The following is a 26,555-nucleotide window of genomic DNA, read 5'->3' as shown; positions in this document are numbered from 1 at the left end:
GTTTTACTTCTAGAAGAAAATAGAACAAGTAGATTCCTATGTTACCGACCGGTCAGTTTTATTTCATTGAGAATTAACATTCGGTAAAATCACTTGTCGACGATACATGTGGTTCCAGGATGTTCCATCGAAAAATATAAGAAAAGAATATATGATCAAAGAAAAATAAATATATTTCAACTAGTAACGACTTCTATACCTTGACAAATAACAAAATAATTATTCAATTATTCAAATAACATTTTAAATTTGTTTTTATCCACAGTTCGATTAGAGATATTCAACCAGTACGTTCATAGAATGATCTTGTCACGACTTATATAATCTCCTTGAAAACGATTGGACAGGAACTAATATGTATTTAACTATTTTCTCTTTCTCTTCGTGATATAACATCATATCCTCTTGACTTCATCGATATCGTTTTGCACTTTTACAACACTTTGTTACTATGTATATACTTTATAGCATTTGATTAGGAAGAATACTTAAATTTATTTTATTTTTCTTTTATCGACAAAAGCGAAAATCCAATCATATCTCTTATCAAACTAATTGTGTAAGCTTATTAGTCAGATTAGGTGTCTAAGAACCGAATAACCGTTTTCTTCTTATATCAATGAAAGAGACGAGTAGAAAAATGGCGATATTACGCACGATTAACTCTATTTGAAGAAACTAACCGGAGATCCTCTTAAATCGTGAAATGCATCGTAACTCGCGAACAAGAGCAGCCATTATTATACGATAAATCACAAAATGACTGGAGAACTCTAAGTTCTCTACGATCGAGTTCCCCAACGTTCTATTACGTGATGAACGATCCTGGATTGTCAACACTTTGTACTACCAAATAAGTTTTATCTTTTCACGAATATCTAAATTTCTTCTTTAATTGATAAATATTTTAATTGATATGTCAAAAATTATATTCTCTTTTTTTTTCTTTTTTAATATTTATCGCTTTAGCGTAAATCAACGTATAATACGACAGTCGCTTTTTATTTTGAAAGAAAATTTAGATTATACTAATCGAAAGAAGTAACCATTGGCATAGCTCCTAGAATTAATAAAAAAATGCTTTCTCATCGACAGTATCGTTGATGTACTCAGTTGACCCTTGATCGGCATTGATCATATTACAGCAGCCTAATTTCCATTTATTACGCAATTGATGCAATTAGATACATCAATCGTCGGAATAATGGAACGTTCAAGAGCCAACTAGACGCTCGACAAAGAAAAGAGCAAGAGACAGTACTCTGTCCAACTCAGTTCGAGAAGAGTGGTTACTCTCTAAAGATGGAGACAACGCTTTTTTCTTTCCAAACTTTTGTTTTCGTTCTCTTTTTATCTCTCTACGTTTATACACACATATTTTTTTGCTTTTGTTTTTCGAAGAAATTGATACTCGATAAAGCATTGGTTAACGACTTTGGAGTAAGTTTTCGTTCGTTACAAACTGAACACCATGATGTTTTGAAAAGATTCACGTGATATTTGATAACTCGATTATCTCGATATATGTATTTAATAGTATTGTAATATTATTTTTATTCATTTAATATTATTGTAATACTAGGAGCGATAGCAAAAGAAACATTGCGTCACATTATTTTTTCGATTAATCATAGCAATATATGTATATACGTATATATATATTTGTTAAAAGTTGTATTTGGCCGTCACGGTGATCTTAAGATAACCTTTCGGCATAACCTCATAAATACGATATTACCTTCGTTGAATTATTGATAAATTAAACCCATGAAAAATGCGAATAAAATTTTTGATGACGAAATCGATATGTAAAAATTAGAAAATTTTTTTTTTACCGTTTGTTAACGATTTATTGCTTTATTTATTTATCATACGTAATATAATAAATGTCTTTCGGTCGATAAGAAATATCGAATAACGAAAGTTGGATGATAAATTTCCGCCAAAAATGAAAATTATTAACGTAAATATATATAGGTTTCTGACAGAAACATATATTTAACAATAATGACGTATTTATAAACGTAAATGCAAAACCAATGGCGTTCGCTTCCACATTTCCACTGTCTTTATTCACGCCTTTTTTGTTTCTTTTTGTTTGATTGAAGAATTTTTACTAATGAAACTCTTATTAATCGATTTTTTCTCCCTATTTTTTCATGGATCTTATCATCGATCGTAGTTCAATCTAACAATTACGTCTTTGCTCACGCCATGATTTATTATAAATAACTTCGAACTTAAATAGCAAAACAAATGGAAAGTCGAAAATAATATATCATTAAGAATAATTTTATTGTGCTTAATCGATAATGCAGGAAATGCTTTTATTTTTCAACAAAAACAGATTCAACAAGTCGCTTTTGAGAGTAACTACTATATAGAGAATCGTGAACATTGTTATTTTTTTTTCTTCATCTATTTTTCACCATGGGTAAAAACACGAGAAAGGATAGCGACGATATTAGAGGGGATCGTAGTTGTCACAGCATTTACGATTGGCGGCCAAACGGAGGCTCGTCCTAGACGTTTAAAAATAAATTAATCTACGTCTCTCTCTCTCTCTCTTTCTCTCTCTCTCTCTCTCTCTCTCTCTCTCTTGGTGTGCGCTGCGTCAAGCGGGTTAAATTCAATCGGGCAGTGCACTCGAAGAATTTTCATCTGTAGTTCGTACGTAGTCGTCGTCGTCGAGTTATAAAAGCTTATGAAGCATTGCTTTGATCGCTAATACAACGTACATAGACACACGTACACGTATAAAATATAATATACCTGCATATTACACAGTTGGGCACGCGCGCATTTCACATGTCGATTGCGATATGTATTTATTATTATTTGTTTAAAAGCAATGCGCGCGTATAGAACGAAGAATAGTTGAATGATAAGAGAAAAATGAATAAGTATATATTAAAATTATAAACACGTGCGTCATAAAACGTGTATTTGTGTATGCGCGTCTTCCATTCTCAAGTCGATCGATTGTCGCTGCGTGTATTTCGTACTACGATCCATGTACGAAACTTGAGTTAGCGATATTCGAACATAACCTCAAAAATCAACGACCTTTTTCCTCCGCATTTTCTTGTCGTGCGGCATAAAGAGGAAAAGGAAAAAGAAAAACAAAGAGAGAAACGCGTACCATCCGCATCCTTCAAGAGATTTTGATTTAAGGATCGATGTTGGAATATCAGAGTGATCATCATCGAACGGATCGAGGGTAAGGGATATACCATCGAATCTGAGGAGAGGGACGAAGGCCGATTTTTTTGTGAATCTTTCGAATGACGTCAATTGGAGAGAAGGTTATTGCCATGTACATAAATTAATTTCTATTCGAAACGTGTTTCTCGATTAATCAAGGAAAGAGAGAGAGGGGGGGGGGAGTTATAAGGAGAAAAAAATAGAAGAAAAAAAGATACCAAGATTTACGTATGTGCGACGTATGTCTCTCATGAACACATCGATGCATTAATTGTATAAGATTACTCGTTTTTCATCTCTCTTAGTTTATGTTTTTCTCTTTCTTTTTCTTTCTCTTTCTTTTTCTTTCTTTTTCTTTCTTTTTCTTTCTTTTTCTTTCTCTCTCTCTCTCTCTCTTTTTCGCGCGTGTTGCATCATTCGCCGTACGGCAATGCGTTGAGTCCAAATGCGATTGAAAAAGAACGAGACATACATTTTCAAGAGTATAATATGCTATACCGCATCGGCTACATCAAAAATACACACTCAATGATATTTCAATTGCGTAATGTTATTGATAGCCGAAGAAAAACACGCGGTACACTTATTATTTTATTCTTCTTTTCTTTTTTATCAAATCTTTTTTCCCTTTTTCGATTGTTAAATGTTGTCATGTTACAATAATGTTAACAGTTATCTGACCGTGCATATGTATGGAGTATTGTAAGAAGTATTTAGATGATATCTCGTTTTATCGCTTGTTATTTATGCATTTTTTAAATTGTTAACAGGTCGAAAATAGTCGATATTTTAATATAAGACAAGAGAATGTTGGTGAGACAGACTTGAGGTGAAATGTCCCGTAGTTTGCCAGATAGAGTGGCAGGGCTATATTATGCCCATGGCCTATTCTGTTCTTCGCATCCCATCCCAGTTATCTCTTTGGCAATATCAATTATATTATTATGCTGGTCTGTTTTATCTTGTTTAATTATATCTTTTAGTTTTCTTTTGTAAAAGTATATAATTTAAAATAGAATCGTTTTATCAATTACAGTTATCCTTTAGTAAATCTGCCAATGCCAGGAAATGCACCAAGAATGATACTTAATCGTACGGTTCAATCTACGAATGCTACAGAAAAATCAACTTTATACATTCAACAGGTTGTTCTAAGAATTGGAGTGGTTCCATGGGCAGAAGATTTATCATTAATGGATGCATTTAGAGGACCTTTATACGAAATATTTAATCTATTGGAAATTATACAAAATTATCAGCACCCAGAAACGTTAGTTTAATGTATTAATTTGGATACAAAATTTTTTAAGGTCCTCATGGTAGAATTATATTTACAGCTTAAAAACACTTGGTCAAGTTTGCTTGCATATAGAGGCTGCCAAAAAAAGAAATGGAAAGAAACCAGAGGTTTTACCGGAGTATAATTGTCTAGTACTCTCTCCTGCAAACTTATGGCAACAAAGTATTGAACTATTTTCACAAGATACTAATCTTATTGGAACAGTATTTTCATATAAGGTACCTTTATAAATTTCCGTTAGATTAGAAGTGTTCAGCGATCTCTATATTATATATATTTTTTTCATTGCAGAACTTACAAAAAGGTAAAGTTAGTTTAGCAGAAGTAATGTTTGGCATGAATTTAAAAGAAACTGGAATTAAGAGATATCCTGTACGTGTAAGACAAAGAATTTTACAATATTCAGTCACCATTTATTTAAAGGAATATGATGTTGAGTAAGTAGACAAACAGTATTCTTTTAATATAATATAATAAAAAACTGATAAAATATTTTTCCATGTTTTCATTAATATGTATTTTCAGATTTATAAGAGGATTAAATCGTCGATTGAAAAGTTATTATCGTCTTCATCAATCTGAAGATAATATTACAGATATTGTGGCAGATGATGCGCTACATATTTTTTATCCTGGAGAATTTAATTATAGTGACTTCTTTCCCTTGATGATGACTTTCTTAGTATTGCTTTTTTACATTTATTTTTCTGTGCGCAAAATAGAACTTATTAAATCAAAAATTGGAATGGCATTTAGTGCGTGTTTTACGGTGATAGCATCTCTTTCTATGACCGTTGGTGTATGTTTCTTTTTTGGTCTAACATTGAGTTTAAGTGGAAAGGAAGTGTTTCCATATTTGGTAATCATTGTTGGTTTAGAAAATGTATTAGTGCTAACAAAAAGTGTAGTGAGTACTTCAGCCCATTTGGATGTAAAGATTCGAGTTGCTCAAGGCTTGTCAAAAGAAGGATGGTCCATCACAAAAAATTTGCTCACTGAAGTTACTATTTTAACTATTGGATTGTTCACATTTGTTCCTGCCATTCAAGAATTTTGTATTTTCGCTATTGTTGGATTATTGAATGACTTCTTTCTTCAAATGGTGTTTTTCTCAACAATTCTTGCAATTGATATTAGACGTACTGAACTTTCTGGTGAAAGTTCCAAATTTCATTTACCACACATTCCAACATCACGAAAACAGCAGTTTACTACAACTATAACAACAAATAGAAAACCTAATATATTTCGTTCTAAGTCTCATCCAAGGTTGAATGGTTTGACCAGTGGACCGACTAACGTGATAGCTCCAAATACACAGAATACTTATATATTGGCAAAATTACCTAAACGATTACGATTAGTTCATTTTTGGGCACGTACACGTATATTTCAACGTGCATTTATGGTGTGGATGGTAGTCTGGATCAGTATGATCATATATAACTCTGGATTAATTGAACATGTTATTCACTTAAGCGATACATTAAAAACGGAAACAGATATAGATGGATACACTATAGATAGACCAACGTTAAATAATTATATTGGATTAGATAAAATAAAACGTTTACAGACATCACCTAGTACTGTTACCCCAGATCGTTTAAATGATAATGTAAGTTAAATAGTTTGTTTTGTGATTAGACTTTAGATACAGACTATTATTAAAAGTTTTTAATTATTTTAGAATGACCTGATTAATAATGTAACAGATGAGTTGAACAAATTGAGACCTGTAGATTTTCCACCTTGGAATCGTTTATCTCTTTATCATTGGTCTTCAATTGTTTCAATGTATAATATTTCTGTAGCTGGTGAACAAGTAACAATACTTCCAACAATTAAATTATCTCACGCAGTTAGTCCACAATTGGTTAGACAAATTAGTAATCCTAATGATGTACAACAGTTCCAGTGGCAAAGTTTTGCTACAGCTGCTCTTGACCCCTTGGATTTTTCAGGTCTGTATAATTAAATGATAATATTCAAGATGAATCATTGAATTTATAATCTAAAAGTAAACGACACGTATGTTATGCAAGAATAATTTTTTAATAATTTTATTGACGTACAACAATCTGATATCACAAATATTATTATAGTTTATATGACGTTATTTGCCATTTTTAAACTGGATGTTGAATTTTTTATTCTTATGCATATCAGAATATTCTATTTTATCATTCAGTTATTTGATTCTTGAGTGAACATTATTTAATATAGAAATACAATATAGAAAATTTAATTTATCATGTTCTTACCAGTGAAATTTTTTGATTATTTTATAGATATGGAAATACCAACAAGATCCGAAGGGCGTGGATTTAACACAGATGCACCCTTTGTACCATCGAGTCCTATGGAAATATTTTTAGCAGCTTTACTTTGTTTAGTTAGTGTTATTGTTGTGGCTTATACAATGGTGGTTTTATATCGTTGCATTTGCTCTAGAAATTATGCTGAATGGAGAGCTAGTTGGCATCAGCAGGAGAAGACACAAGATTCAGTGACACAACTGGTCTTAGAAGCAGTGCCCTTAGTTCTAGAAGGTCATACTCAAGAAGTCGAATGTATTGCTACAGATGGCAATACCATTGCAAGTACTTGCTTGGCTGGACATATAAGAATATGGGATTCAATTTCTGGTGAACAGATTGCTCATATCAACAGAAAGCAATTCTTTGGTACACCTCAAAAAAATTCAAATCAAGCAACACAAGATACAGAAGAACTTATGTCAGATTATGAAAGTGGTTCTCCACCATCCAGAGGTGAGATAGAGAATATCAACTCACAAAATTTATACTCTGCACCATATTCATCAATATATCATAGACGATCATCACCAGGACCTTGTTATATTCAACGAATAAATTATGGAAATATTAACAAAAGACATTCAATGGGCAATAATTTAGATTATGATTATCAAATAAATGAATTCAACAATATGGAGAAACATAAATCTTTGCGTAGAAATTTGGATAATGCTTATAATTTACCTGATTTAAAACCAACAATTAATATAAAATTTTCTTCCATGAAGCATTCATCAGTACAGAAAAATTATGATCAAGGTTATGATTTTGGTGATAAATATAAAAATCTATTAAATGAACATAATAGGACCATAGATGAAATGCAAAAATCTGAAAATCAGGATGAGTTAAATATATGTAGAAAATCAAATATTTCAGTAAATGGTGCAGTTTTGTTAAATGGAGAAAGACCATTACAATTGGCTCAAGGCATTTCACCAATTTGGTGCATGGACTACCAAGAAAATTTAATTGTAGTTGGATGTTCTAATGGTAGCTTAGAATTTTGGGAAGGTACAACTGGAAGATTTAAAGTAAGTTTCTAAAATTAAACATATTTTTTTTATGCATAACGTACATATAATCACTGAAAAAAATTTTATTTAAAAATACTATTGTAGTGTTTGTTCGATGATGGATCCGGTTTTGGGATTTCTGCTGTTAAACTTATAGGTAGCAGAGTAGTAGCTGCTAAATTAAATGGTTCCATAGATTTCTTACAACTTGAAAGTTATAGCGAAGGCCAACAAATTGATTGGGGATTTACATCTTACAGAAGAAGTATGTATAGAAGAAGTAAATATTCGTTATTATAAATTTCTTTTTTCTTCTTACTCGTGATATATTACAGCACATGTTCGTACCGGTAGCGCTGGATCACCTATGGATATTAATAATGTCATGCAATCTGAAGAAGATCTTCGTTGTATGAAAATTGGTTCGCATAGAGCACATCAACAAGTCATAACGGTTTTAGATTCTGAAGGAGGCCGTGTTTTAACAGGTAGTCAAGATCACACTCTAAAAGTGTACAGGTACGATGTGTGGTACATAATATCAAATATTTATGTAGAATAAGTTTTTATGGCGTCCTTATATTATATTTTCAGGTTAGAAGACCAATTACCATTGTATACTCTTCATGGGCATTGTGGACCAATATCTTGTTTATTTGTGGACAGAATTAGTCCTATGACATCCGCTAGTGGATCTCAAGACGGTTTACTATGTGTCTGGGATCTTTTAACAGGTAAGCTAATATAATAGAATGTTATAAGTAATAAGAAAATATTAATAAAATATTGTTTTCCAGGAACATGTATGTATAGCATACAAGCACACGATGGTGCTGTGGCAGCTATTACATGTTCAGTATCGTATGTAATAAGTATTGGAACTGATGAAAAGTTGTGCGTTTGGGAACGGTTTCAAGGTCACTTATTGCATGCTCTTCCTGCACACAGAGCAGCTTATAGTTTACAAATAGTTATGTTAACGCATCATCTACTCATCGCCAGCAGCCAGGTATGTAATGAATTTTATTAGAATATAGTACATATATGATATATATATATACATATACATATAGAAATAGTACAAGATATGATAATAAATATTTCAGGGATCATTAGTGGTATGGGACGTGAGAACTGGCGAACCTGTTCGTGAAGTAAGATTGGGTCATAAAGACAGTTGTATATTCGTAAAGCAAATGATAACTTTAAAGGATAGTGTAGTTTGTGATTTTGGTCGGCAGTTAAGAATCGTCAGATTTCCATTGGTTTCTGATAAATTAGATTAAGTTTTGTGTATGCACATGTACATAGCTTTGTTTTACGTTTACCTTCGATTATAAATATTATACGATACTCGAGTAAAAACATGCTTTGCGTAAGCTTACTACAATCTACAGCGATTTTACAGGGATAAAGATTTTTTTACACTCGATGTATTTTAAACCTTCGATTAAGCTAAGGCTACATTTATTATTTTAAAAATCTTTCGATTAAATTGTCCATGGTAGGATATTTTGTTCGAATTATTTTATGATATGACAATAGTAATTTATTATTATTTTTTAAATTATCGTAACTATTCAAAGATTCAAGTATGAAAATAGTAAAATCTATTATTGATTTTTATAAAAAAAGAAACTGCTCATTACATGATTAACGAATTAAAGATTGTTGGAACTCCACGAATTCTTTGGATATTTAACTACTTCTGATATTCTTCCATCTATTTATTTTGAAAGAAATGTTTTAAGTAAGATTTGTTTTTTAAAAAAAACTATTTAGATAAATACTTATTTTATTTCGTGGAGTAATACATTATTGTCATTTTTAATGAAGTACATGAATCTATGTACTATTTATATTAACGTACTATATTTATATGTATATATGTGTGTATATATATATATATATATATATATATATATATATATATAAAATCATTATTTTTATAAAGTCGTAATATTTTAAACTATCGTTGTTATTAATACTTGTGATATTAAACATTGCATCTGTCGAAAATTATTGGCTCTCTAATGAGTCAGTATCTTATGTTCAAAATGCAAATTTAAAGTTTTTGCATCAAATACGTTGATGACATGATATGGAAGAATAAGGAAGTAAACTAATATTATCGTTGCTTGTTAAACGTTGATAAGTTTGCAAAAAGCTTGCGAAAGCAATTAACGAAGTTTATGTTACTCGTTGAAAGTCGATAAAAACGTAATATTATTTATGCATATATATATACACTTATAATTTATATATCATCCAGATAAATATATGTAAGATAAAAAAATCGAATTGATGTATAGACAGTCCTCCTAAAATAATTTGGATCTCTCATTGCACACTCTTGTGGACGTCTATTAAATAATACTACATAACGCGATTAACGAAGTTATTATTTTTTTATTCTAAAAGAAATCTCATAATTGTTCAAATTCGAAAATGTATTTACTTTCGTTCATACCTTAGCACGAGGACTATCTACACATTACATTTTTTACAACGTAAATTATTGAAAAGTCACTCATGACATTAAGATTTTTCTCATTTTTGTCGATGAAATCGAATTTCATTATGCACAATGTTTCATTTTTACTTATACAAGTGCCTTCGCATCTATCATTGTAATTTTCATTCGTATATACTACTGTATTTACTACAATACATATATATATATATATATATATATATATATATATATATATATATAGAGAGAGAGAGAGAGAATAATGTGACGAAAAAGAGTTGATCTCAATCTTTTGTTACGTAGTACGTAGATATTGTTCTATCGAAAAAAAAAAAGAGAAAAAAAGAAAAGACATTTTAATTATTATATATTAAAATAGAATACATATATAAAAATATGCACACACTAGTGATACGTACTACGTAGTTAAAGTAAGATCCAATCGAAGAGAAATTTTTTGAAATCGATTATAAATCAGTCGAGATTGCTATAGCGTTCTATTCAAATCATTCGAATGGGTTCCAACAAACTAAATATTACGGTCATCCTCGCTGAAAGAAAAAAACAAATGAGTCAGGTCCTACTTAGACTATAAGGATCTATATTTTTCTAATCGTCGAACTAGATTACATGAAAATTCATATTTTATGGCGAAATAACATAAACTATGAATTTCATTGTTATGATTTAATTTTTTAACAACAATAAAATGACACTGTATCGATTTATTAATATTTAAATAAACTAAAGAAAGTCGACAGAAAAGATCGGTTGTACGAAGGGATCGCATATAGAGTACATTGAGTTTCATCTCTGCAATATTATATTTTACATATTATACCTTGATGAATGTTACTGCAGTATCGAGAATGATAGATGAAAAAACGAATGAACGATATGTTAAGAGAGAGGAAGAGAGAGAGTGTGAGAGAGAGAGAGAGAGAGAGAAGTACGTGCGTCTTTTATGGATGATATAAAAAAAAGGAATATTATCAATAGGTCAACTATGTAACAATGATAATCGCCTCTAGACTGAATGTATGTACTATATATCGTGACAGTTTATACATACTTAGGAAAAATCTTTTATTTTCTGATATCCTATTTGAGAGAGCGAATAGTGAGACCCACTAAACGAAATCATCGTTTGCTTAGCTAGAATTATATATTTTTCTTAACCAAAGTTGTACGTACGTTGTTTAAAATAAACGATGCGTCTCGACATGTGATAGGAAATGACGAACGAAAGGAAAAGGAAAAATAAAAGAAAAAAGAAAAAAAAATGAAACAAATAAAATAAAAGAAAAATAACAATGAAAAGGAAGAAAAAGAAAAGAAAATGCTTCTAACGACACCGTTGGCTGGCTAACGATCACGCGTGATTTTTGTATTTATTATTAAATTAATTTAACGCATAATCTAACGCATAATTAACTATCGTTCTTAATAAAAATAAAATTCAAAAAAAAATAAATCAAAAAAAATTTTCATTTTGTAATAGACGCAACCCGGCACGTACTTGTCCCTTCCATTCGCGAAATTTAAAAAGCTGTCAGCCAAGTACGAAAATTGTGATATATAATCTAACATCATAAGCGCTTTACGTCCAACGACAGGTCCATCTGCTTCTGGCACTTTTAATCCGGAAATCTGTAAGTAGAATGAGATAAGAACTATTATAATAAGCTTTGTTCTTTTCTAATTTATCTTATGTAAATATAAAGATTTCATTATCACAAAATTATCGCGCTAACAATTATTTCATTATGTATTATCTTTATTGGTAAATAAGAACGAAGAAATGTAATAAGAAAATGTAGAAATGTAATTAATATCTGACCGATCAAGTTCAATGTCTTTAATAGTTAGCTATCGATTAGAACGAATCAATAGTGCTTTTCTTTCACATGATACTAGAACATTTCTTTTTTGCTTCGATTTTTTTCTTTTTCTTTTTTTTTTAAGCGTTCTCGTAAATAATTAATGCAAGAAATGGAGAAAGATTAATGACCAAGAAAATATGCACGTTATAAGTCCGTACTCAGACATTGTGTATCTGTCTTTACGTTGAGTTAATCCTTTGATATTCTTTCAAGAAGAAATGACGTCTATTGTGCGGGATTTTAATTTATATTTAACAGCTCAAGATCGTATCTCCGTCTACGTATAATAATAATAAACAAGACGTATTGTAATATAGTTTTCGTGATTGATTGATTGTTCGTTTCAATTGAACTTTCTTATTTTGATATATCTGTACGCATGTATGTATATTTGGTTTTCCTGCCTAATACAAAAAATACATTTATCGTAGCACAAATTATCGAAGAAAACTTAGAATTATAGACATAATGATAAATGTTTATTATTTACTTTACGATATACGTAAAAAGGAATAATGCTTCTACGTATTATTTTTTTTCTTTTACTGATAAGTTTTTAACTATATATATATATATATATATATATATATATATATATATATATATAAAATAAAAGTGAGCATGAATAATATATAAAATTATCGTAAAATAATATGAATTATATAAAAATGATTCATCTTTTTTCTATATCTTTACATTGGAAGAAATAAATTTGAATTCGAATGTGAAGTATAAATAATGAAGCCTTCGTTTAGAGCATATTTTCTTTACAAAACAATTCTTACATAACGCTAATTTTTTTTCCTTTAGTAAAAAGATCCACTCACGGAAATCTTATACATAGAGATCTTTTTTTCTATTCCAACATAAAATAAAGAAAAGCAATTATGTATATAATTACATACACACGTATACACGCACAATACAGTTATAATATAATTGTTCTCTGTTTTAATTATATATATAATTGATAGTAATATAATATATAATATAATTGACAACTATATATACAAATATGTACATATATCACTATATAGTAATATGTGTATATATATATATATATATATATATATATATATATATATATTATCATTATTATCAATCTAATCTTGCATATCAACAGCAAATTATCTTCAAAGTCTCAGCAATTTCTTTTTTCTATTTCTATAATTATCATTATCATTATTATTTTTAATTCTGTAATATTCCAGTTTTATCAAACGAAATTATTTTTATTTCCATAATTTTTTTGTATTTCATGATTGTTGATTGTATTCATCTAACTAATAAGAAATTAGTTTTCATATCGATAATGATAAAATTAAATGACTAGGAAAAAGACGTATTCGTCATTGATGGAAAGACGTACGGAAGTAAAAGGACGCGCGCTCACAGAGAATAATTTTCTCTTGATGTAGAGGAAGAGGGAGTAGAAATCGAAAGTACATCTTACCGGTAGCACACATCACGTCGCATTCAGTCGTCTCCAGAGCGAGCTCGGTAAAGTTCGTTGTTTCTTTCTTTTCTTTTATTCTATTTTCTTCTCTCTTTTTCTCCTTTTCTCTCTCTCTTTCTCTCTCTCTCTCTCTCTCTCTCTCTCTCTCTCTCTCTCTCTCTCACTTCCTCTCTCTCTATGTTTTTTATTTATTATTTCTATCATTTTCTATCTATCATATAAATGAAAAAGAAAGAAATTGATCACCTTTCACAACCGTTTTTGATAACGACTTGATACTCGAAGAGAAGGAAGAAGAAGAGAGAAAGGACAGACGTGTTCTCGAACTTATAGACAGAAAAGTATACACAATCATAGGAAGGTCGAATTGTGTACATACATATTTGTATATATGTGTATAATATGTGTTTGGAGAACGATTACGTGGTTTACAAAGTTTACTGAAAAAGAAAAACAAAAGAATGAATCTTCTCGGATTCTTGAAATGTCATCAAACAAACGTTATTAAAAGAGAACAAAGACGTAGTGAAAATTAGAAAGTTTATCGTTTTTGTTCTTTTCGACTTATATAAGTTTTCCTTGCTTGTTATTAAATATATGCTATATAAACTTTGATAGTTTCGTTATGATTCGTTCGGTATCGATCATTAAATCATCATTTTTTTAAAAATAATTTCGATAAAATTTGAGATTTGTGTCTCCTATGATTCTGTCATAAAACTGAAGTTTGTTCGTTGACAACTATCAAGAAGATGACACAAATAAAGAACGTGGAAAACACCATCGAGAATATACTCAGGTTCGTATAAGATCATATACCGTTTTATTAAATAATTATATTTATTCGATTTTGATAGCCTGTTTCCATCCAATTTTTACCGATATTCCATCCAATGTTACCGATACGATGTAACATATTTATTACTTAATATTATTTTAATATTATTTTAATGTTGTATCGATAATTAATTAATCAGGCAGCAATAATAAAATCAATTGATGATATTTTTTTCGATGATCTTGTTTGTATATTAAAAAAGAGTACTGTATATAATGAAAATAAGAAATAGATCGTAACATTCTTCTACAAAATAATCCTTTGGTAAATTTATTTCTCAAAGAATTCTGTATTTCTCAATTTTCACTATTAAGTTAAAGAACGTATCGTATAAAAAAATATATAAAGTTTTTCATTAGTTCATTAATTTTATGATAATCGAACACCATTAAATTAAAGTAAAAGTTATATACACGTACGTTCTACTTTCTGTTAAAAAAGTAAAGCAAAGTACTATGAACATTTTACCTATGGTGACTGTCCTTTTTTTTATGAAATTAAAAAGATGATTAACTTATTGAATAGAAACATTATATTAAAACAATACAAAAAACGAATATATTTATTTGAGCATCATTTATATAATATATTGTATTTAATAGCTATGTATTTTATAACAATTGTTTAAGAAAAAGAAAAAAGAAGTCTTGCTATTATATTTCATATATAAAAGATTATTTACGTTTTACTTATAGATAACGATGTATTAACATTTTGTCTAAATGTTATTGCGCTTTTGACCTCGTATTATATTTGAACATATTGGAAGACAACAGCAAAAAAAAATATTAATTATCATACGCGGAATAAAACATTTTTCACAAATAAAAGGAAAGAAGAAGTAATAATTAATTACATAATAAATTTGAGTAATTGATAATTAAGTAATAAATAAAATTAAAGTTGTTTGTATTTATTACGAATAAAATAAATTAATCAAAATTTTTGTCTGTATTTAATCAATAATAATTTCATTTACATCAGAAATATTTATGAATTTAATGAACAGTAATGCTCAATGTTTTTACAAGTTTAATCATATTGATAAGGTACTTAGTTCCTTTGAAAAAAAAGTATGCATTTTTTTCGAAAAATATACTTTAAATACATGTCAATGTAATTTCCGTCGTTGATTTACCAATACAAAGCACGTGCCTATATTACATACAATTTGTATATTTTGTCTTTTTTTCACATCTTAGAAAATTTTTTATTATCTTTCTAATATATATTATTTTCCAAGTATTTACAGATAATTAACACAAAATATTGTATATATGCAAAATCGTGAAAGCGGATAAGAAATCTTTTTATTTTTATAATAAATTTGATGAGTATATGAACAAACCAATTTTTGTTTAAAGAAAGAAATGTTTTTCTTTTTAATTTTTTTTATTTTTGTTTCTTCGTTTGGTTTTGGTTTCTTCGCTTTGGTTTAAATTTATCGATTAAAAAAAACTTTTTTAATGACTTTTAAAATAACTACAGATGTATGGCAAATTTTTAAATTTCTTAAAAAGATTTTTATAATTATTCGTTACTTTATCTTAGAAATTTTAAATCGACTTTAAATTGTATAATATTTATTATCTTTAATGCTATTTGAATTAGAAAACGTTACGTAAGATTACTACAGTTTATTTTTTCGATAAAAGAATGAAACGTTATAGTCACGTGATAGATTAATTTATCTTCATTTTATTAGTTTCAAATCTTCACATATGAAAATGATATCTCAGGTATATTTATGTAACTAGATAAATAAGTACAAATCTATAAATTTACATCTTAGCCTATTACTATCAAAAATTAAACTATGATAACTACTATAAGTTTTAAATAAATAATGGTCGTTCTTATCTTATTAAATCTCCTTATGTTTAATTCATAATGTTGTGTAATTCATACGTATTATAAGTTTTATATATTTTTTATTTAGTTTGCTCTATTAAATATATTTTATGATTTTAAAAATATGTCGTTCCCATTTCATAATATGTACTATAATTGTTTATTTAGAAACAATAAATAACTTGTATTAATAAATGGCCATAAAGACGTAAAATTTGTTTCAGATGTTGTTTGATAAGTATAATTGATAAGCAATTAATTACAATCGAAGTAACATTGTTTCTTTTTCGTTTGTTATAGTTTTTTTAAACTTTATTGTTGTTATTTTTTATTGAAAAACTAAATAAAAAACTAAATAAAAAAGAAAATAAGAGATAAAATTAGAATCGACGTATCCGAAATAAAATTTAGGATAAAATTTAATTTACTTGAATAAAAAAATATATCTGATGAAAATATATTAATTCTAATAATAACATAACAGTTATATAAGTGTAATCTGTAAAATCTCTAAAAATCGAATATTTAATATATTCTGATAATTTTTCTTATCTTTTTTTTTCAAGTTCTATGATAAAGTTATCCATTTCATCGATGAATAAATAAGTATTTAATTAACTACGTAATATTAATGAGGAAGTGCAATAGAAAACTTGTTTACGATCAGGTTACTGACCATAATGATTATGGATGCAGCGAGAAAAGCCTCAACATATAGCAATAATGTCTTTCTATTTTTTCTAACATACGAGGCTCCTAGGTAATACAAAATTTACAATTATACTATTACATGATCAGCATAACTTATTAAAAGTTCTTTAAAAAGTGAACAAACTATACATCAACAATCGAAGATATAAAAGAAAGATTCTTGGAAAGGAAAAATGGTTTGATAAATTCCTTTCTCATAAATATTTATATTTTTTAAGCAGCAACGTTAATTTCTGATAATTTAAAGCAAGAATTAGAATATACATGTAAATTGATTGTAAATGTGTTAGATATTCTAATCAATATCAGAGTATAATTTATAGGCACTTAAATTAATCTTTTTTTCTTTTTTAATTTTTCTTTCGGTCGTAATTACGTACATTAATATTACTTTTATGTAATTTATATTTAAAATATTTTCTTCAATTCCCATATTTCTTAGAACCAAAATATTATTGCTTAATTTTATTTGAAAAAATGTAATTTCAAACTTATTTATCTTTCATTTATCGATAGTTTTCAAATCAAGATTATTTCAATTAAACATGTAATTCATTCTATTCGTTTATTGGTATTTCTTTGAAATATAACCGCCAGGATAAATCAACTTGAAATATGATTAAATATTCTAAGGAAAAAAATCAACATTTATAATTATATTATTATATATTTATAACTAATAACATAATGAATATAACGAAAGAAGACATTATAGAAAAGTTTCTGCGAAGATGACATATATATAATATAATATATTACACTTGTATATATGTACATATACAGAATGTTCCAATTAACTTTGAAATATTTCTATTATTTTTAATGATATAAGAAATTTTTTGTGTTACAAAACGAAAACTGTACAAATCACAATTTTTTTCCACAAAATTAATGATATCAAATTCTCATTGTCCAAGAAATGTTTTATAAAAATTCTTTTCAATCATTTGTCATTTGTAATTACATAATAATTTTTTCACGGGCGTACATTATTCCGTAACGGAAACGGCAAGTTACGTAAATGACTCGCCTATATTCAACTGGATCATGATAGAATGGATTTGATCCAGGACAAGTGAATGGCCTGGACCAATTATGTGCAACGACACAGTTTGTTTAAAAAAAATTAGAATGGTAACCCACAGGTATTCATGACTCTAAGAATAAATTTTCTTTCTTTCGTTCGTTTCGTAGTTAATCTCCTTTCGTGATTCTCACCACGAGTAGATATATATGTCTATCGTTTCGTCATTGACATAATTTACCGTGAAAGGGCCTCAATACGTGCAACGATCGCATTTATGTAATCCCAATGTACATACTACATTCTCGGCATTTTATATAATCCAGCATCCTCGTAAAACTCTATACAAGTGCCGAGATACGATTTTCTTATTTTCAAGGATGTTCTTTTAAATAGCATATTTTAATAGCATTGAAAAATAAAACAAGATTTCAATAGAGATTTTGAAATGTCTTTATTACTTCCGGTTATTTTCAAGAATGGCGTTTACAGCTCATTCTAGAAGTAAGCTGAATCAGTTAATGTTACGAGTCTAATAACCATTTACTCTCGTTTATTCGATCATAAAAGTGATATACAGTCAAAGACAAAATTGACACGTTTGATCCCCCTCTACAAAAGTATTTTATAATTTATATATATATATAAGGTTCATAGTAATAATTAAATATTTTCATCGATAAAAAGAAAATAGTAATTAGATCAATTTTCTTTGAACAAATTTTCAGCAATGGCGAGAAATTGACACCGGTGGAACTAAACGGCGATGTTGGCACTAATCTGGCGCCAATTTCAAAATACCGGGAAGCCTTGCCGCAGTGCTGTGCTGTGGGTGCAAAAAATCTAGTCCTAATCACGTTTGGTTCGACTTTGGGCTTCTCGACAATTCTAATACCAGAATTACAAAGCAAGAATTCCGAAATTCCTACAACCACTGAAGAAATTACATGGATCAGTAAGCTATTAAATAAATATATCAAATTAATAATCATTTCATTTTCAAAAAAGCTAGTTCGTCATAATTTTATAGTACATTTTATTTTCATTTGAAATTATTTACTTGTTGACTTCTACTATATATTTCATTATTTTATACTTTACATATCTAAACACTTTTAATCACAACTTCGTATACCATGCGTTTCTATTTGTTGTTTAATGTTCTTTTTTTTTCTTATTACAGGTAGTTTAAATTTGTTTCTCGTACCATTAGGTTGTTTCGTAAGCGGCCCGATATCCCAATATTTAGGTAGAAAACGAACGATGATGATCGCAAACATTCCGTTTATAATGGCCTGGCTAACTTTCCATTACTCTTACAATACTACCATGCTGTTCATAGCTCTAGCATTAACAGGATTCACCGGTGGACTGATCGAAGCACCAGTGATGACATATGTTGCCGAGGTTACTCAGCCTCGTTTACGAGGAATGTTATCAGCTACATCCACCATGTCTGTCATTTTAGGAGTTTTCACACAAATGCTCGGTGGTAGTTTAGCCAGTTGGAGAACGGTGGCAATGATCAATTTGACATATCCACTCGTGTGTTTCATCGCTCTCCTTATGGTTCCCGAAAGTCCTCACTGGCTAGCCGGTAAAACCGGATTCTTTTTATATTATCTATTATTAAATTATTCGAATCTATTAAAGCTAGATGCAGCCTTATACATATGTATATACACTTAGTCTTATCATAAATACATCGTTAATCGATTTTCTTGCTAAAAGAAAGAAACATCTGCCAGATAGAAAAGATAAAATTCGCAGATGATATTACGTGGCTATTAATATCGTTGATCGTACGATATTACGATATAAAATTTTCTTTGCTAAAGAATCCTCTCATTTAATTATACATTCGTCAAATTCAATATCGATTCATTATATTTTTAAAAATCTAATTAATGCTTTAGCAAAGGGTCGTACGAAGGAAGCTGAAAGAGCCTTGTGCTGGCTCCGAGGATGGGTTAGTCCAGCGCACGTAAAAACGGAGTTCATTGGACTTTGCGATATTGTGATGAAACCGGTAGAAACAACTTCAGAAAAAGAGAAACTTTGGAAATTTTACAAGAAAAAGACCTGTTATGTACCTTTCATATTGGTGACTATAGCCTTTTTCATTGGTGCATTTGGTGGTACTTCGATTCTTCAAACTTTCGCTGTTGTTATTTTCGAAGAAATGAGTGCACCCATCGACAAATATACGGCTGCAGTATTTCTTGGGATCGCTGAATTAGTTGGCACAGTGACCTGTGTATCAACGATTCATTTTATCGGCAAACGTCTGTTAACTTTCTTCTCTTTAGCTGGAATAGGGTCCAGTTTGCTTCTCGCGGTTATTTATGGATACCTCAATGATAATCAAATAATTCACGGAGAAAATTATACCTGGATACCAATGACCTTGATGATAGCTGCTGCTTTTCTCTCTCACATTGGTATCAGGTTACTACCTTGGATTTTAGCGGGTGAAGTATTTCCTGTTAAGGTTGGTATACGATAATATATGATCGTCATTATATTAACACGAATAATAAGACTAATCTTTTTTGACAGCGCGTAATATTGTTTTTTAAAAATAACAATCAAATAATCAATGTTAATTTAAATAGCTAATCTTTTTCGAAAATGAAAACATAGATGGCAGAATCATACTACCTTCCTTAATACAAAGTAGAAAAATAGAAATCTAACTATAAATTAAATTCATAACTAGTTAAATTCATTCGTTTTCATCGTATAAAGTATTCGTAGAAATTATTAAACTTATTATCAGAGCTTTATCAAATTGTAAATATTTCTGTATAAGATAACGTTAATTGAAGATTATTAATTATCATGAATTAATATGTCAACAGTTTTAAGAGTTAGAACATTATTGAATTATCGACTTTATATTCTTATTCTTTATATTCTTTTTAATAAATATATATTGAATAACATCATTTATATATAAAATATATAAAAGAATATATCAATCGTATTTTTCTTAAAGAAAGTAGAAAGAAAGATATGAAAATTTTAATCCGTGTTTAATTCGAAATTTTAATCTCATTCAACATCGTACAACTTTTAATCTTTACTTCGATCTTTAATTTTTTTTAAGTATTAAATACAAATGATATTATTTCAATATACATATATTTCAATTGTACTTGTATTAATTTCTAGGTACGAAGTAGCGCAACCGGTGTAGCTGGATCAATCGGATACATTTTCATGTCGATCGCAAACAAGACTTTTCTGTATATGAAGGCCAGCATGTCTCTATCGGGAACATTATTTTTTTATGCTCTGATAAATTTCATTGGTGGAATTGTACTTTATTATATACTCCCAGAAACGGAAGGTAGAACGCTAAGAGAAATTGAGGAACATTATGCTGGAATACAAAATTTGAAGGACAGACCAAAGAAAGAAGAGCTACCATTCAAAGAGAAATGGGCAGCCACAAATCCAACTGCCATTTATGATGATGAAAGCAAACTTTAAGTTCTCACTTAAGTTACAAAAATCTACTGAAATATACATACATACATATATATATATATATATATATATATATATATATATATATGTATGTATGTATATGTATATGTATATGTATATATAATATCAACCTAATATTGAGATTAATCATAGGTTAGACCAATTTTACACTTACAATGCTATATTACTTTTACATCTAAATGTAAAAGTTTTTAATATATGGTTTAATAATAAACTTCGGACTTCTTCGTATTCGAGGATATTTAACATTTACCGCATTTTAACTTCAAAAAAGGAGCTTCCTATTTTTTAGAATTAGATTTTAAATATTTTAAACGTAAAAATGTTACATCGTTTTTTAATAAAACGATTGCAAGCGAGAATGAATTATTTAATCGTTGAAAGAATTTGTGTTTTTTAAATTTGTATTTTTTAAGACACATAATATATTTCTTAACATGTATGTATATAAAATGTTTTATATAAAGCAACGTTTAATATATATATATATATATATATATATATATATATATATATATATATTTACAAATACACTTTGAAAATTTTGGTTTTATGGTTTTGATCGATCTTTCCCGTGATTTTTAAACGAAGATCGGAAGTAATACGTAACCATTTTCAAAAATTTTTCGTGCCGTAAAATACTTATGATTCGAAAAACCTGTTGTGGTATTTTCGGTATTTTTAATGTTTCGTAATCAGTACTTCCTTTTAATGTTTTGTAACGAGGAATCGCAGCAGAATGACATTTTCTTAAACTATAAAAATTAATTATGTTATTAATTTTAAATACTTTTTCCCAAGAAAAAAACATATATATATATATATAATTTTGTTTATAAATGTATATGTAATATAATTTTGTTTATAAAATTTTATCGAATGTTTACCCCAATTTCGATTTCTTAGTTTTCCTTAACTTTAAGCACACTTTCGAATTACATCCGATACGACTGATTTCAGACTCGTTAATTAAATTTTCCATCAGAATAATTTCCTTATGACTTCTAAGCCTATTTTGTGTCATAATGTGAGATTCGTTCGATTAGGCTACGACATATAAAATCATGTTTCCTATTGATAATAATTTTCTCAAAATTTATAAGATAATCAAATACATGAAAATAGAAAACGTCGGTCGTGCGTCAAACAAAAGATTAAACGTTTTACTTCGTTTATAATTGAAATCGATTTTGTGATCGATGTTTTTACGATCATATGACCAATAAAGTTATCGTATTAATTAAAAATCGTATATGTACACACCGCGACAAAACTATAAGACATCTATAAGATATTTTTTTACACTAAATAGTACATGTCTTATAGTTTTGTCACGACTGATAAACGATATTTTCATATATTTTTGTATTTCTTGGAAATATTAATAAAAACTTTGTGTTAAAGAATATCTCCGGATGTAAATAATGACACTATATACGTAAAAACGGAAAATTTCTTATAATACGGATTTGTATGATTTTATACGATGTCTTAAAGTAATGTGGCGGAGTGTATATGTATTATAACGTATATTAATTATTTTCCGTAGAATGAAATAAGAATCGTAAAAGGTTAAGCTAAGAGAACTGTATGAATGAACGAATTGGAATGAATATGATAGTTGAATGAAGTTTACTCGAAGGTTCACGGTGTCGCTTAAAGCGTTTACGTACTACTTCGTGATTGGTTGATTTTGTTCTGACGTATGTTTGGGATTTTTTGGGTTATTATTATTGGTTCCTAAACTAGTGTGTATATACAACTAAAGTCATAAGAGTTACAGTACAGGATGTTTGATATCAACCATCTTTCTGCGGAATTTGATATGTAGTAAGCACTATTTCCGGTGCACATGGTTATATCTTAATTATATTAGTTGATATCTACTTGTATATTATATATTTTATTACAGTGAATGGAATATACAAAGTGTAAAATATGGTAAGTGGTATCATTTTTGTGTTCTATTGTTAACAAATACATACATATAAATATAATAAAATGTAATGATATATTGTAAATATTTTTTTATAAAAGTTATTTGTTGCCATCAATTGCAAAGTAAGAAATAAACATTTTTTCCGCTTATTGATATAAAAATAATGTTAGATATAAAGATATATAAATGTAAGATAATTTACATTTTACTTTAATTTTTGTAACTCAAACATTTCTTTTCCAGACACAACTTTATGTTTTATATGAGCATGCAGCTGGCTATGCCGTATTCGGTGTTAAAGAGTTCGAAGAAGTAGGAATGTTATTACCTCAAGTTGAAGCATCAGTAACAGATTTATCAAGATTCAATACCGTGGTAAAACTTATTGGATTTTCACCTTTTAAAACTGCTTTAGCAGCATTAGAGAATGTCAACAGTATCTCAGAAGGCATTGTACCGGAAGACCTACAATTGTTTTTGGATTCTATTTTACCTAAACCTGACCAGAAAAAGAAAATTATTCTTGGTGTATCAGATCCTAAATTAGGTGCCAGTATCACAGAGATATTGGATATAAAATGTGACCATACAGGTGCTATACCTGAAGTTATCAGAGGAGTAAGATTTCACTTTCATAATTTAGTTAAAGGTTTTACTGCCAAAAGTTCTGCAGTAGCTCAGCTTGGACTTGGTCATAGTTATTCAAGAGCAAAAGTTAAATTTAATGTTAATCGTGTGGATAATATGATTATACAAGGTATAGCTTTACTGGATCAATTGGACAAAGACATAAATACATTTAGTATGCGTATACGGTAAGTTGATAATGACTTTTAAGATAATATTTGATATATTTTATATTCTTTAAAAACTTATATAATAAAATATTTATTTTGTTTTAGTGAATGGTATAGTTATCATTTCCCAGAATTAGTAAAGATTGTTCCTGAAAATTATATGTATGCCAAAGTGACACAACTAATTAAAAATAGAAAAGAATTAACAGAAGAAAAATTAGAAGCATTGGAAGAAATTGTTATGGACAGTGCAAAAGCTCAAGCAATTATAGATGCTTCTAAATCATCTATGGGCATGGACATCAGTCCTGTGGATCTTCTTAATATTGAGATGTTTGCTAGACGTGTAATAGGATTGGCAGATTATCGAAAACAATTGGCTGAGTATTTAAAATCTAAAATGGCTGGTATTGCACCAAATTTAGCTACTCTTATAGGGGATCAAGTAGGAGCTAGATTAATAGCTCATGCTGGATCATTAACCAATTTAGCAAAGTATCCTGCATCTACAGTTCAGATATTAGGAGCAGAAAAAGCATTATTTAGAGCATTAAAGACAAAAGGTAATACACCTAAATATGGATTACTATTCCATTCTACATTTATTGGTCGTGCTGGTACTAAAAACAAAGGAAGAATCTCCAGGTATTTGGCCAATAAATGCTCTATTGCATCAAGAATAGATTGTTTTGCTGAAACACCAACAAATATTTTTGGTGAAAAATTACGACAACAAGTGGAAGATCGTTTGAAGTTCTATGAAACAGGTGAAATACCTAAAAAGAATATAGACGTGATGCAGGAGGCATTAGAAGAAGCTCAACATGTAATAGCTAATCTGGAAATAGAATCACAAAAGAAGAAAAAGAAGAAAAATAAGAAAAGAAAACAAGAAGAATTACAAAATGGTAATACTACTACTAATGGTATTCATGAGAATGGAGAAAAAGAAGAACTTGTTCAGGAGAATGAAGAACCTTTAAAAAAGAAAAAGAAAAAGAAAAAGTCTAAAAGTATAGGTGATAGTATGGAAATGTCATAAATGATATTAAATTTTACTATTTGTATTATTGCTATATCTATATTATCTCACACACATTAAAAGAAGTGGCATATTCAACTTACAGAATTTTATAAAGTTTCAACGATGTTTTCTACATACATATTTTCTTCAGAAACAAAGTTGATAGAATTATCCTACATATGACAAGAATTAAATCCTCTAAACTTATACAAAATGTGTTGTCTGAATTTATCATCTAAAATATTTCTGTTGTAATAAAAATAACGAAAACATATTTTCTACAAAAATTCAAGTTTTATGGAGGCAGTGTATAGTAAAGATGGTTTCATTCCAAAAGATAAAAAAATCAACTTTGTTTTTTAAATGGAATGTTATATCTTATTTATTTATAAGTAATAGCTGTTTTAAAGAAAAATTTAACGATCTATAACACTAATTTTGAATTGTTAAACGTAATAAAACATATCTTTGACTCTTACAATATAATAATAAATAAGTAAACGTTCTCAAGAGTCGAGGATTTATAAATAAATAACATTTTATTTAAAAAAAACACAAAGTTGATCTTTTTACCTCATAAACTTTTTGCAACAGAATAAAATTATTTTTACTTTACACCACTACTCATAAAATTCTGCAAGAATTTTAAAATTATGTAGGAAATGTTTTTTCCAAATAAGTTTTGCTCTTCTAATATTTTCTGTTTTATTTCGTTGAAAAATGCTATACTATTAGATTCATATTTATATCGTATTTTGAGGTCAATCACCACTTATCTTTAATAATATGTGTTGTGAATTTCTCCATTAGGAAATTTGTTATATAGATCATTATAATTTTATTTTTTTTTCCCCAGAATTCAAAATTATAAGTGATGAATAAAAACAGAACTTTTTTTTATATATATTATATGTAATATTGTGTAAAATTTTTTTATTTATATGCTTACCTTATTTCATTAAGAATCCTATAGTTTATAAAAGAAGGCGCTAAGTATAATATGATGTATAAAAATTACCTATTTTAAATATATTTTATATTGTATCATGATTTAAATCTATATATATATATATAAATCTATATATATACATATATACATATATATATATATATATATATATACACACACATACACCCATATGACAAAGAAATACATATGTGTATAAAAAAATATGAATAGAACCTAGTACTGATAAATATAATTC

The 26,555-nt window shown here is 28.4% G+C and overlaps 4 protein-coding genes and 1 long non-coding RNA gene across 10 annotated transcripts; 3 read left to right on the top strand and 2 right to left on the bottom strand.

Annotated features, from left to right (window-relative positions):
• Positions 1-1,281: 1,281 nt before the first annotated feature.
• On the top strand, positions 1,282-11,799 carry LOC127064111 (sterol regulatory element-binding protein cleavage-activating protein). 5 transcript variants are annotated; one of them, XM_050994693.1, is made up of 13 exons: positions 1,282-1,440; positions 3,975-4,154; positions 4,241-4,474; positions 4,542-4,722; positions 4,796-4,941; positions 5,030-6,122; positions 6,195-6,468; positions 6,796-7,859; positions 7,947-8,106; positions 8,177-8,360; positions 8,436-8,575; positions 8,639-8,850; positions 8,948-11,799. In XM_050994693.1, the coding sequence occupies exons 2-13, from the start codon at positions 4,039-4,041 to the stop codon at positions 9,125-9,127; spliced, it is 3,984 nt and encodes a 1,327-aa protein (XP_050850650.1). In that variant the 5' UTR covers positions 1,282-1,440; positions 3,975-4,038; the 3' UTR covers positions 9,128-11,799. The 5 variants fall into 5 exon arrangements, with proteins under 5 accessions (XP_050850650.1, XP_050850647.1, XP_050850646.1 ...); XM_050994690.1 differs by lacking the exon at positions 1,282-1,440 and adding an exon at positions 2,609-3,316; XM_050994689.1 differs by lacking the exon at positions 1,282-1,440 and adding an exon at positions 2,610-3,220.
• Positions 11,498-13,780, bottom strand: LOC127064117 (uncharacterized). The gene is made up of 2 exons (XR_007781599.1): positions 13,651-13,780; positions 11,498-11,964 (listed from the first exon to the last, which is right to left on the bottom strand). It is a non-coding gene; the product is annotated as an uncharacterized LOC127064117 (long non-coding RNA).
• Positions 13,779-22,472, top strand: LOC127064113 (facilitated trehalose transporter Tret1). Of its 2 annotated transcripts, none has more exons than XM_050994697.1 (5): positions 13,779-14,452; positions 18,806-19,032; positions 19,261-19,674; positions 19,994-20,568; positions 21,252-22,472. In XM_050994697.1, exons 1-5 carry the CDS (start codon positions 14,406-14,408, stop codon positions 21,570-21,572), a joined length of 1,584 nt encoding a protein of 527 aa, XP_050850654.1. In that variant the 5' UTR covers positions 13,779-14,405; the 3' UTR covers positions 21,573-22,472. The 2 variants fall into 2 exon arrangements, with proteins under 2 accessions (XP_050850654.1, XP_050850653.1); XM_050994696.1 differs by lacking the exon at positions 13,779-14,452 and adding an exon at positions 18,039-18,198.
• On the bottom strand, positions 22,141-23,180 carry LOC127064116 (uncharacterized). The gene is made up of 2 exons (XM_050994701.1): positions 22,478-23,180; positions 22,141-22,345 (listed from the first exon to the last, which is right to left on the bottom strand). The coding sequence occupies exons 1-2, from the start codon at positions 22,612-22,614 to the stop codon at positions 22,141-22,143; spliced, it is 342 nt and encodes a 113-aa protein (XP_050850658.1). The 5' UTR covers positions 22,615-23,180.
• Positions 23,181-23,364: 184 nt separating this feature from the next.
• Positions 23,365-25,446, top strand: LOC127064114 (nucleolar protein 56). The gene is made up of 3 exons (XM_050994698.1): positions 23,365-23,531; positions 23,773-24,344; positions 24,432-25,446. The coding sequence occupies exons 1-3, from the start codon at positions 23,529-23,531 to the stop codon at positions 25,366-25,368; spliced, it is 1,512 nt and encodes a 503-aa protein (XP_050850655.1). The 5' UTR covers positions 23,365-23,528; the 3' UTR covers positions 25,369-25,446.
• The last annotated feature ends 1,109 nt before the right edge of the window (positions 25,447-26,555 follow it).

The sequence above is a fragment of the Vespula vulgaris genome, chromosome 5 (genome assembly GCF_905475345.1).
Source record: "Vespula vulgaris chromosome 5, iyVesVulg1.1, whole genome shotgun sequence".
In the NCBI taxonomy this organism is placed as follows: Eukaryota; Metazoa; Arthropoda; class Insecta; order Hymenoptera; family Vespidae; genus Vespula; species Vespula vulgaris.
Note: the sequence above shows the minus strand (reverse complement) of the source record. Positions and strands in the feature narration are given on the sequence as shown.

What these genes read in the sequence shown, in the direction of transcription:
- LOC127064116 (XM_050994701.1), bottom strand. Translation starts at nt 22,614, where the DNA reads ATGACACAAAATAGGCTTAGAAGTCATAAGGAAATTATTCTGATGGAA. An exon ending in ACTAAGAAATCGAAATTGGG is followed by an intron (nt 22,346 to 22,477) that starts GTAAACATTCGA and finishes TAATTTTTATAG; the next exon opens with TTTAAGAAAATGTCATTCTG.
- LOC127064114 (XM_050994698.1), top strand. An exon ending in ACATTTAGTATGCGTATACG is followed by an intron (nt 24,345 to 24,431) that starts GTAAGTTGATAA and finishes ATTTTGTTTTAG; the next exon opens with TGAATGGTATAGTTATCATT.
- LOC127064111 (XM_050994693.1), top strand. Translation starts at nt 4,039, where the DNA reads ATGTCCCGTAGTTTGCCAGATAGAGTGGCAGGGCTATATTATGCCCAT. An exon ending in TCAATTATATTATTATGCTG is followed by an intron (nt 4,155 to 4,240) that starts GTCTGTTTTATC and finishes TATCAATTACAG; the next exon opens with TTATCCTTTAGTAAATCTGC. An exon ending in GTACAACTGGAAGATTTAAA is followed by an intron (nt 7,860 to 7,946) that starts GTAAGTTTCTAA and finishes ATACTATTGTAG; the next exon opens with TGTTTGTTCGATGATGGATC.
- LOC127064113 (XM_050994696.1), top strand. Translation starts at nt 18,149, where the DNA reads ATGTGCAACGACACAGTTTGTTTAAAAAAAATTAGAATGGTAACCCAC. An exon ending in AAGTCCTCACTGGCTAGCCG is followed by an intron (nt 19,675 to 19,993) that starts GTAAAACCGGAT and finishes TTAATGCTTTAG; the next exon opens with CAAAGGGTCGTACGAAGGAA. An exon ending in GTGAAGTATTTCCTGTTAAG is followed by an intron (nt 20,569 to 21,251) that starts GTTGGTATACGA and finishes ATTAATTTCTAG; the next exon opens with GTACGAAGTAGCGCAACCGG.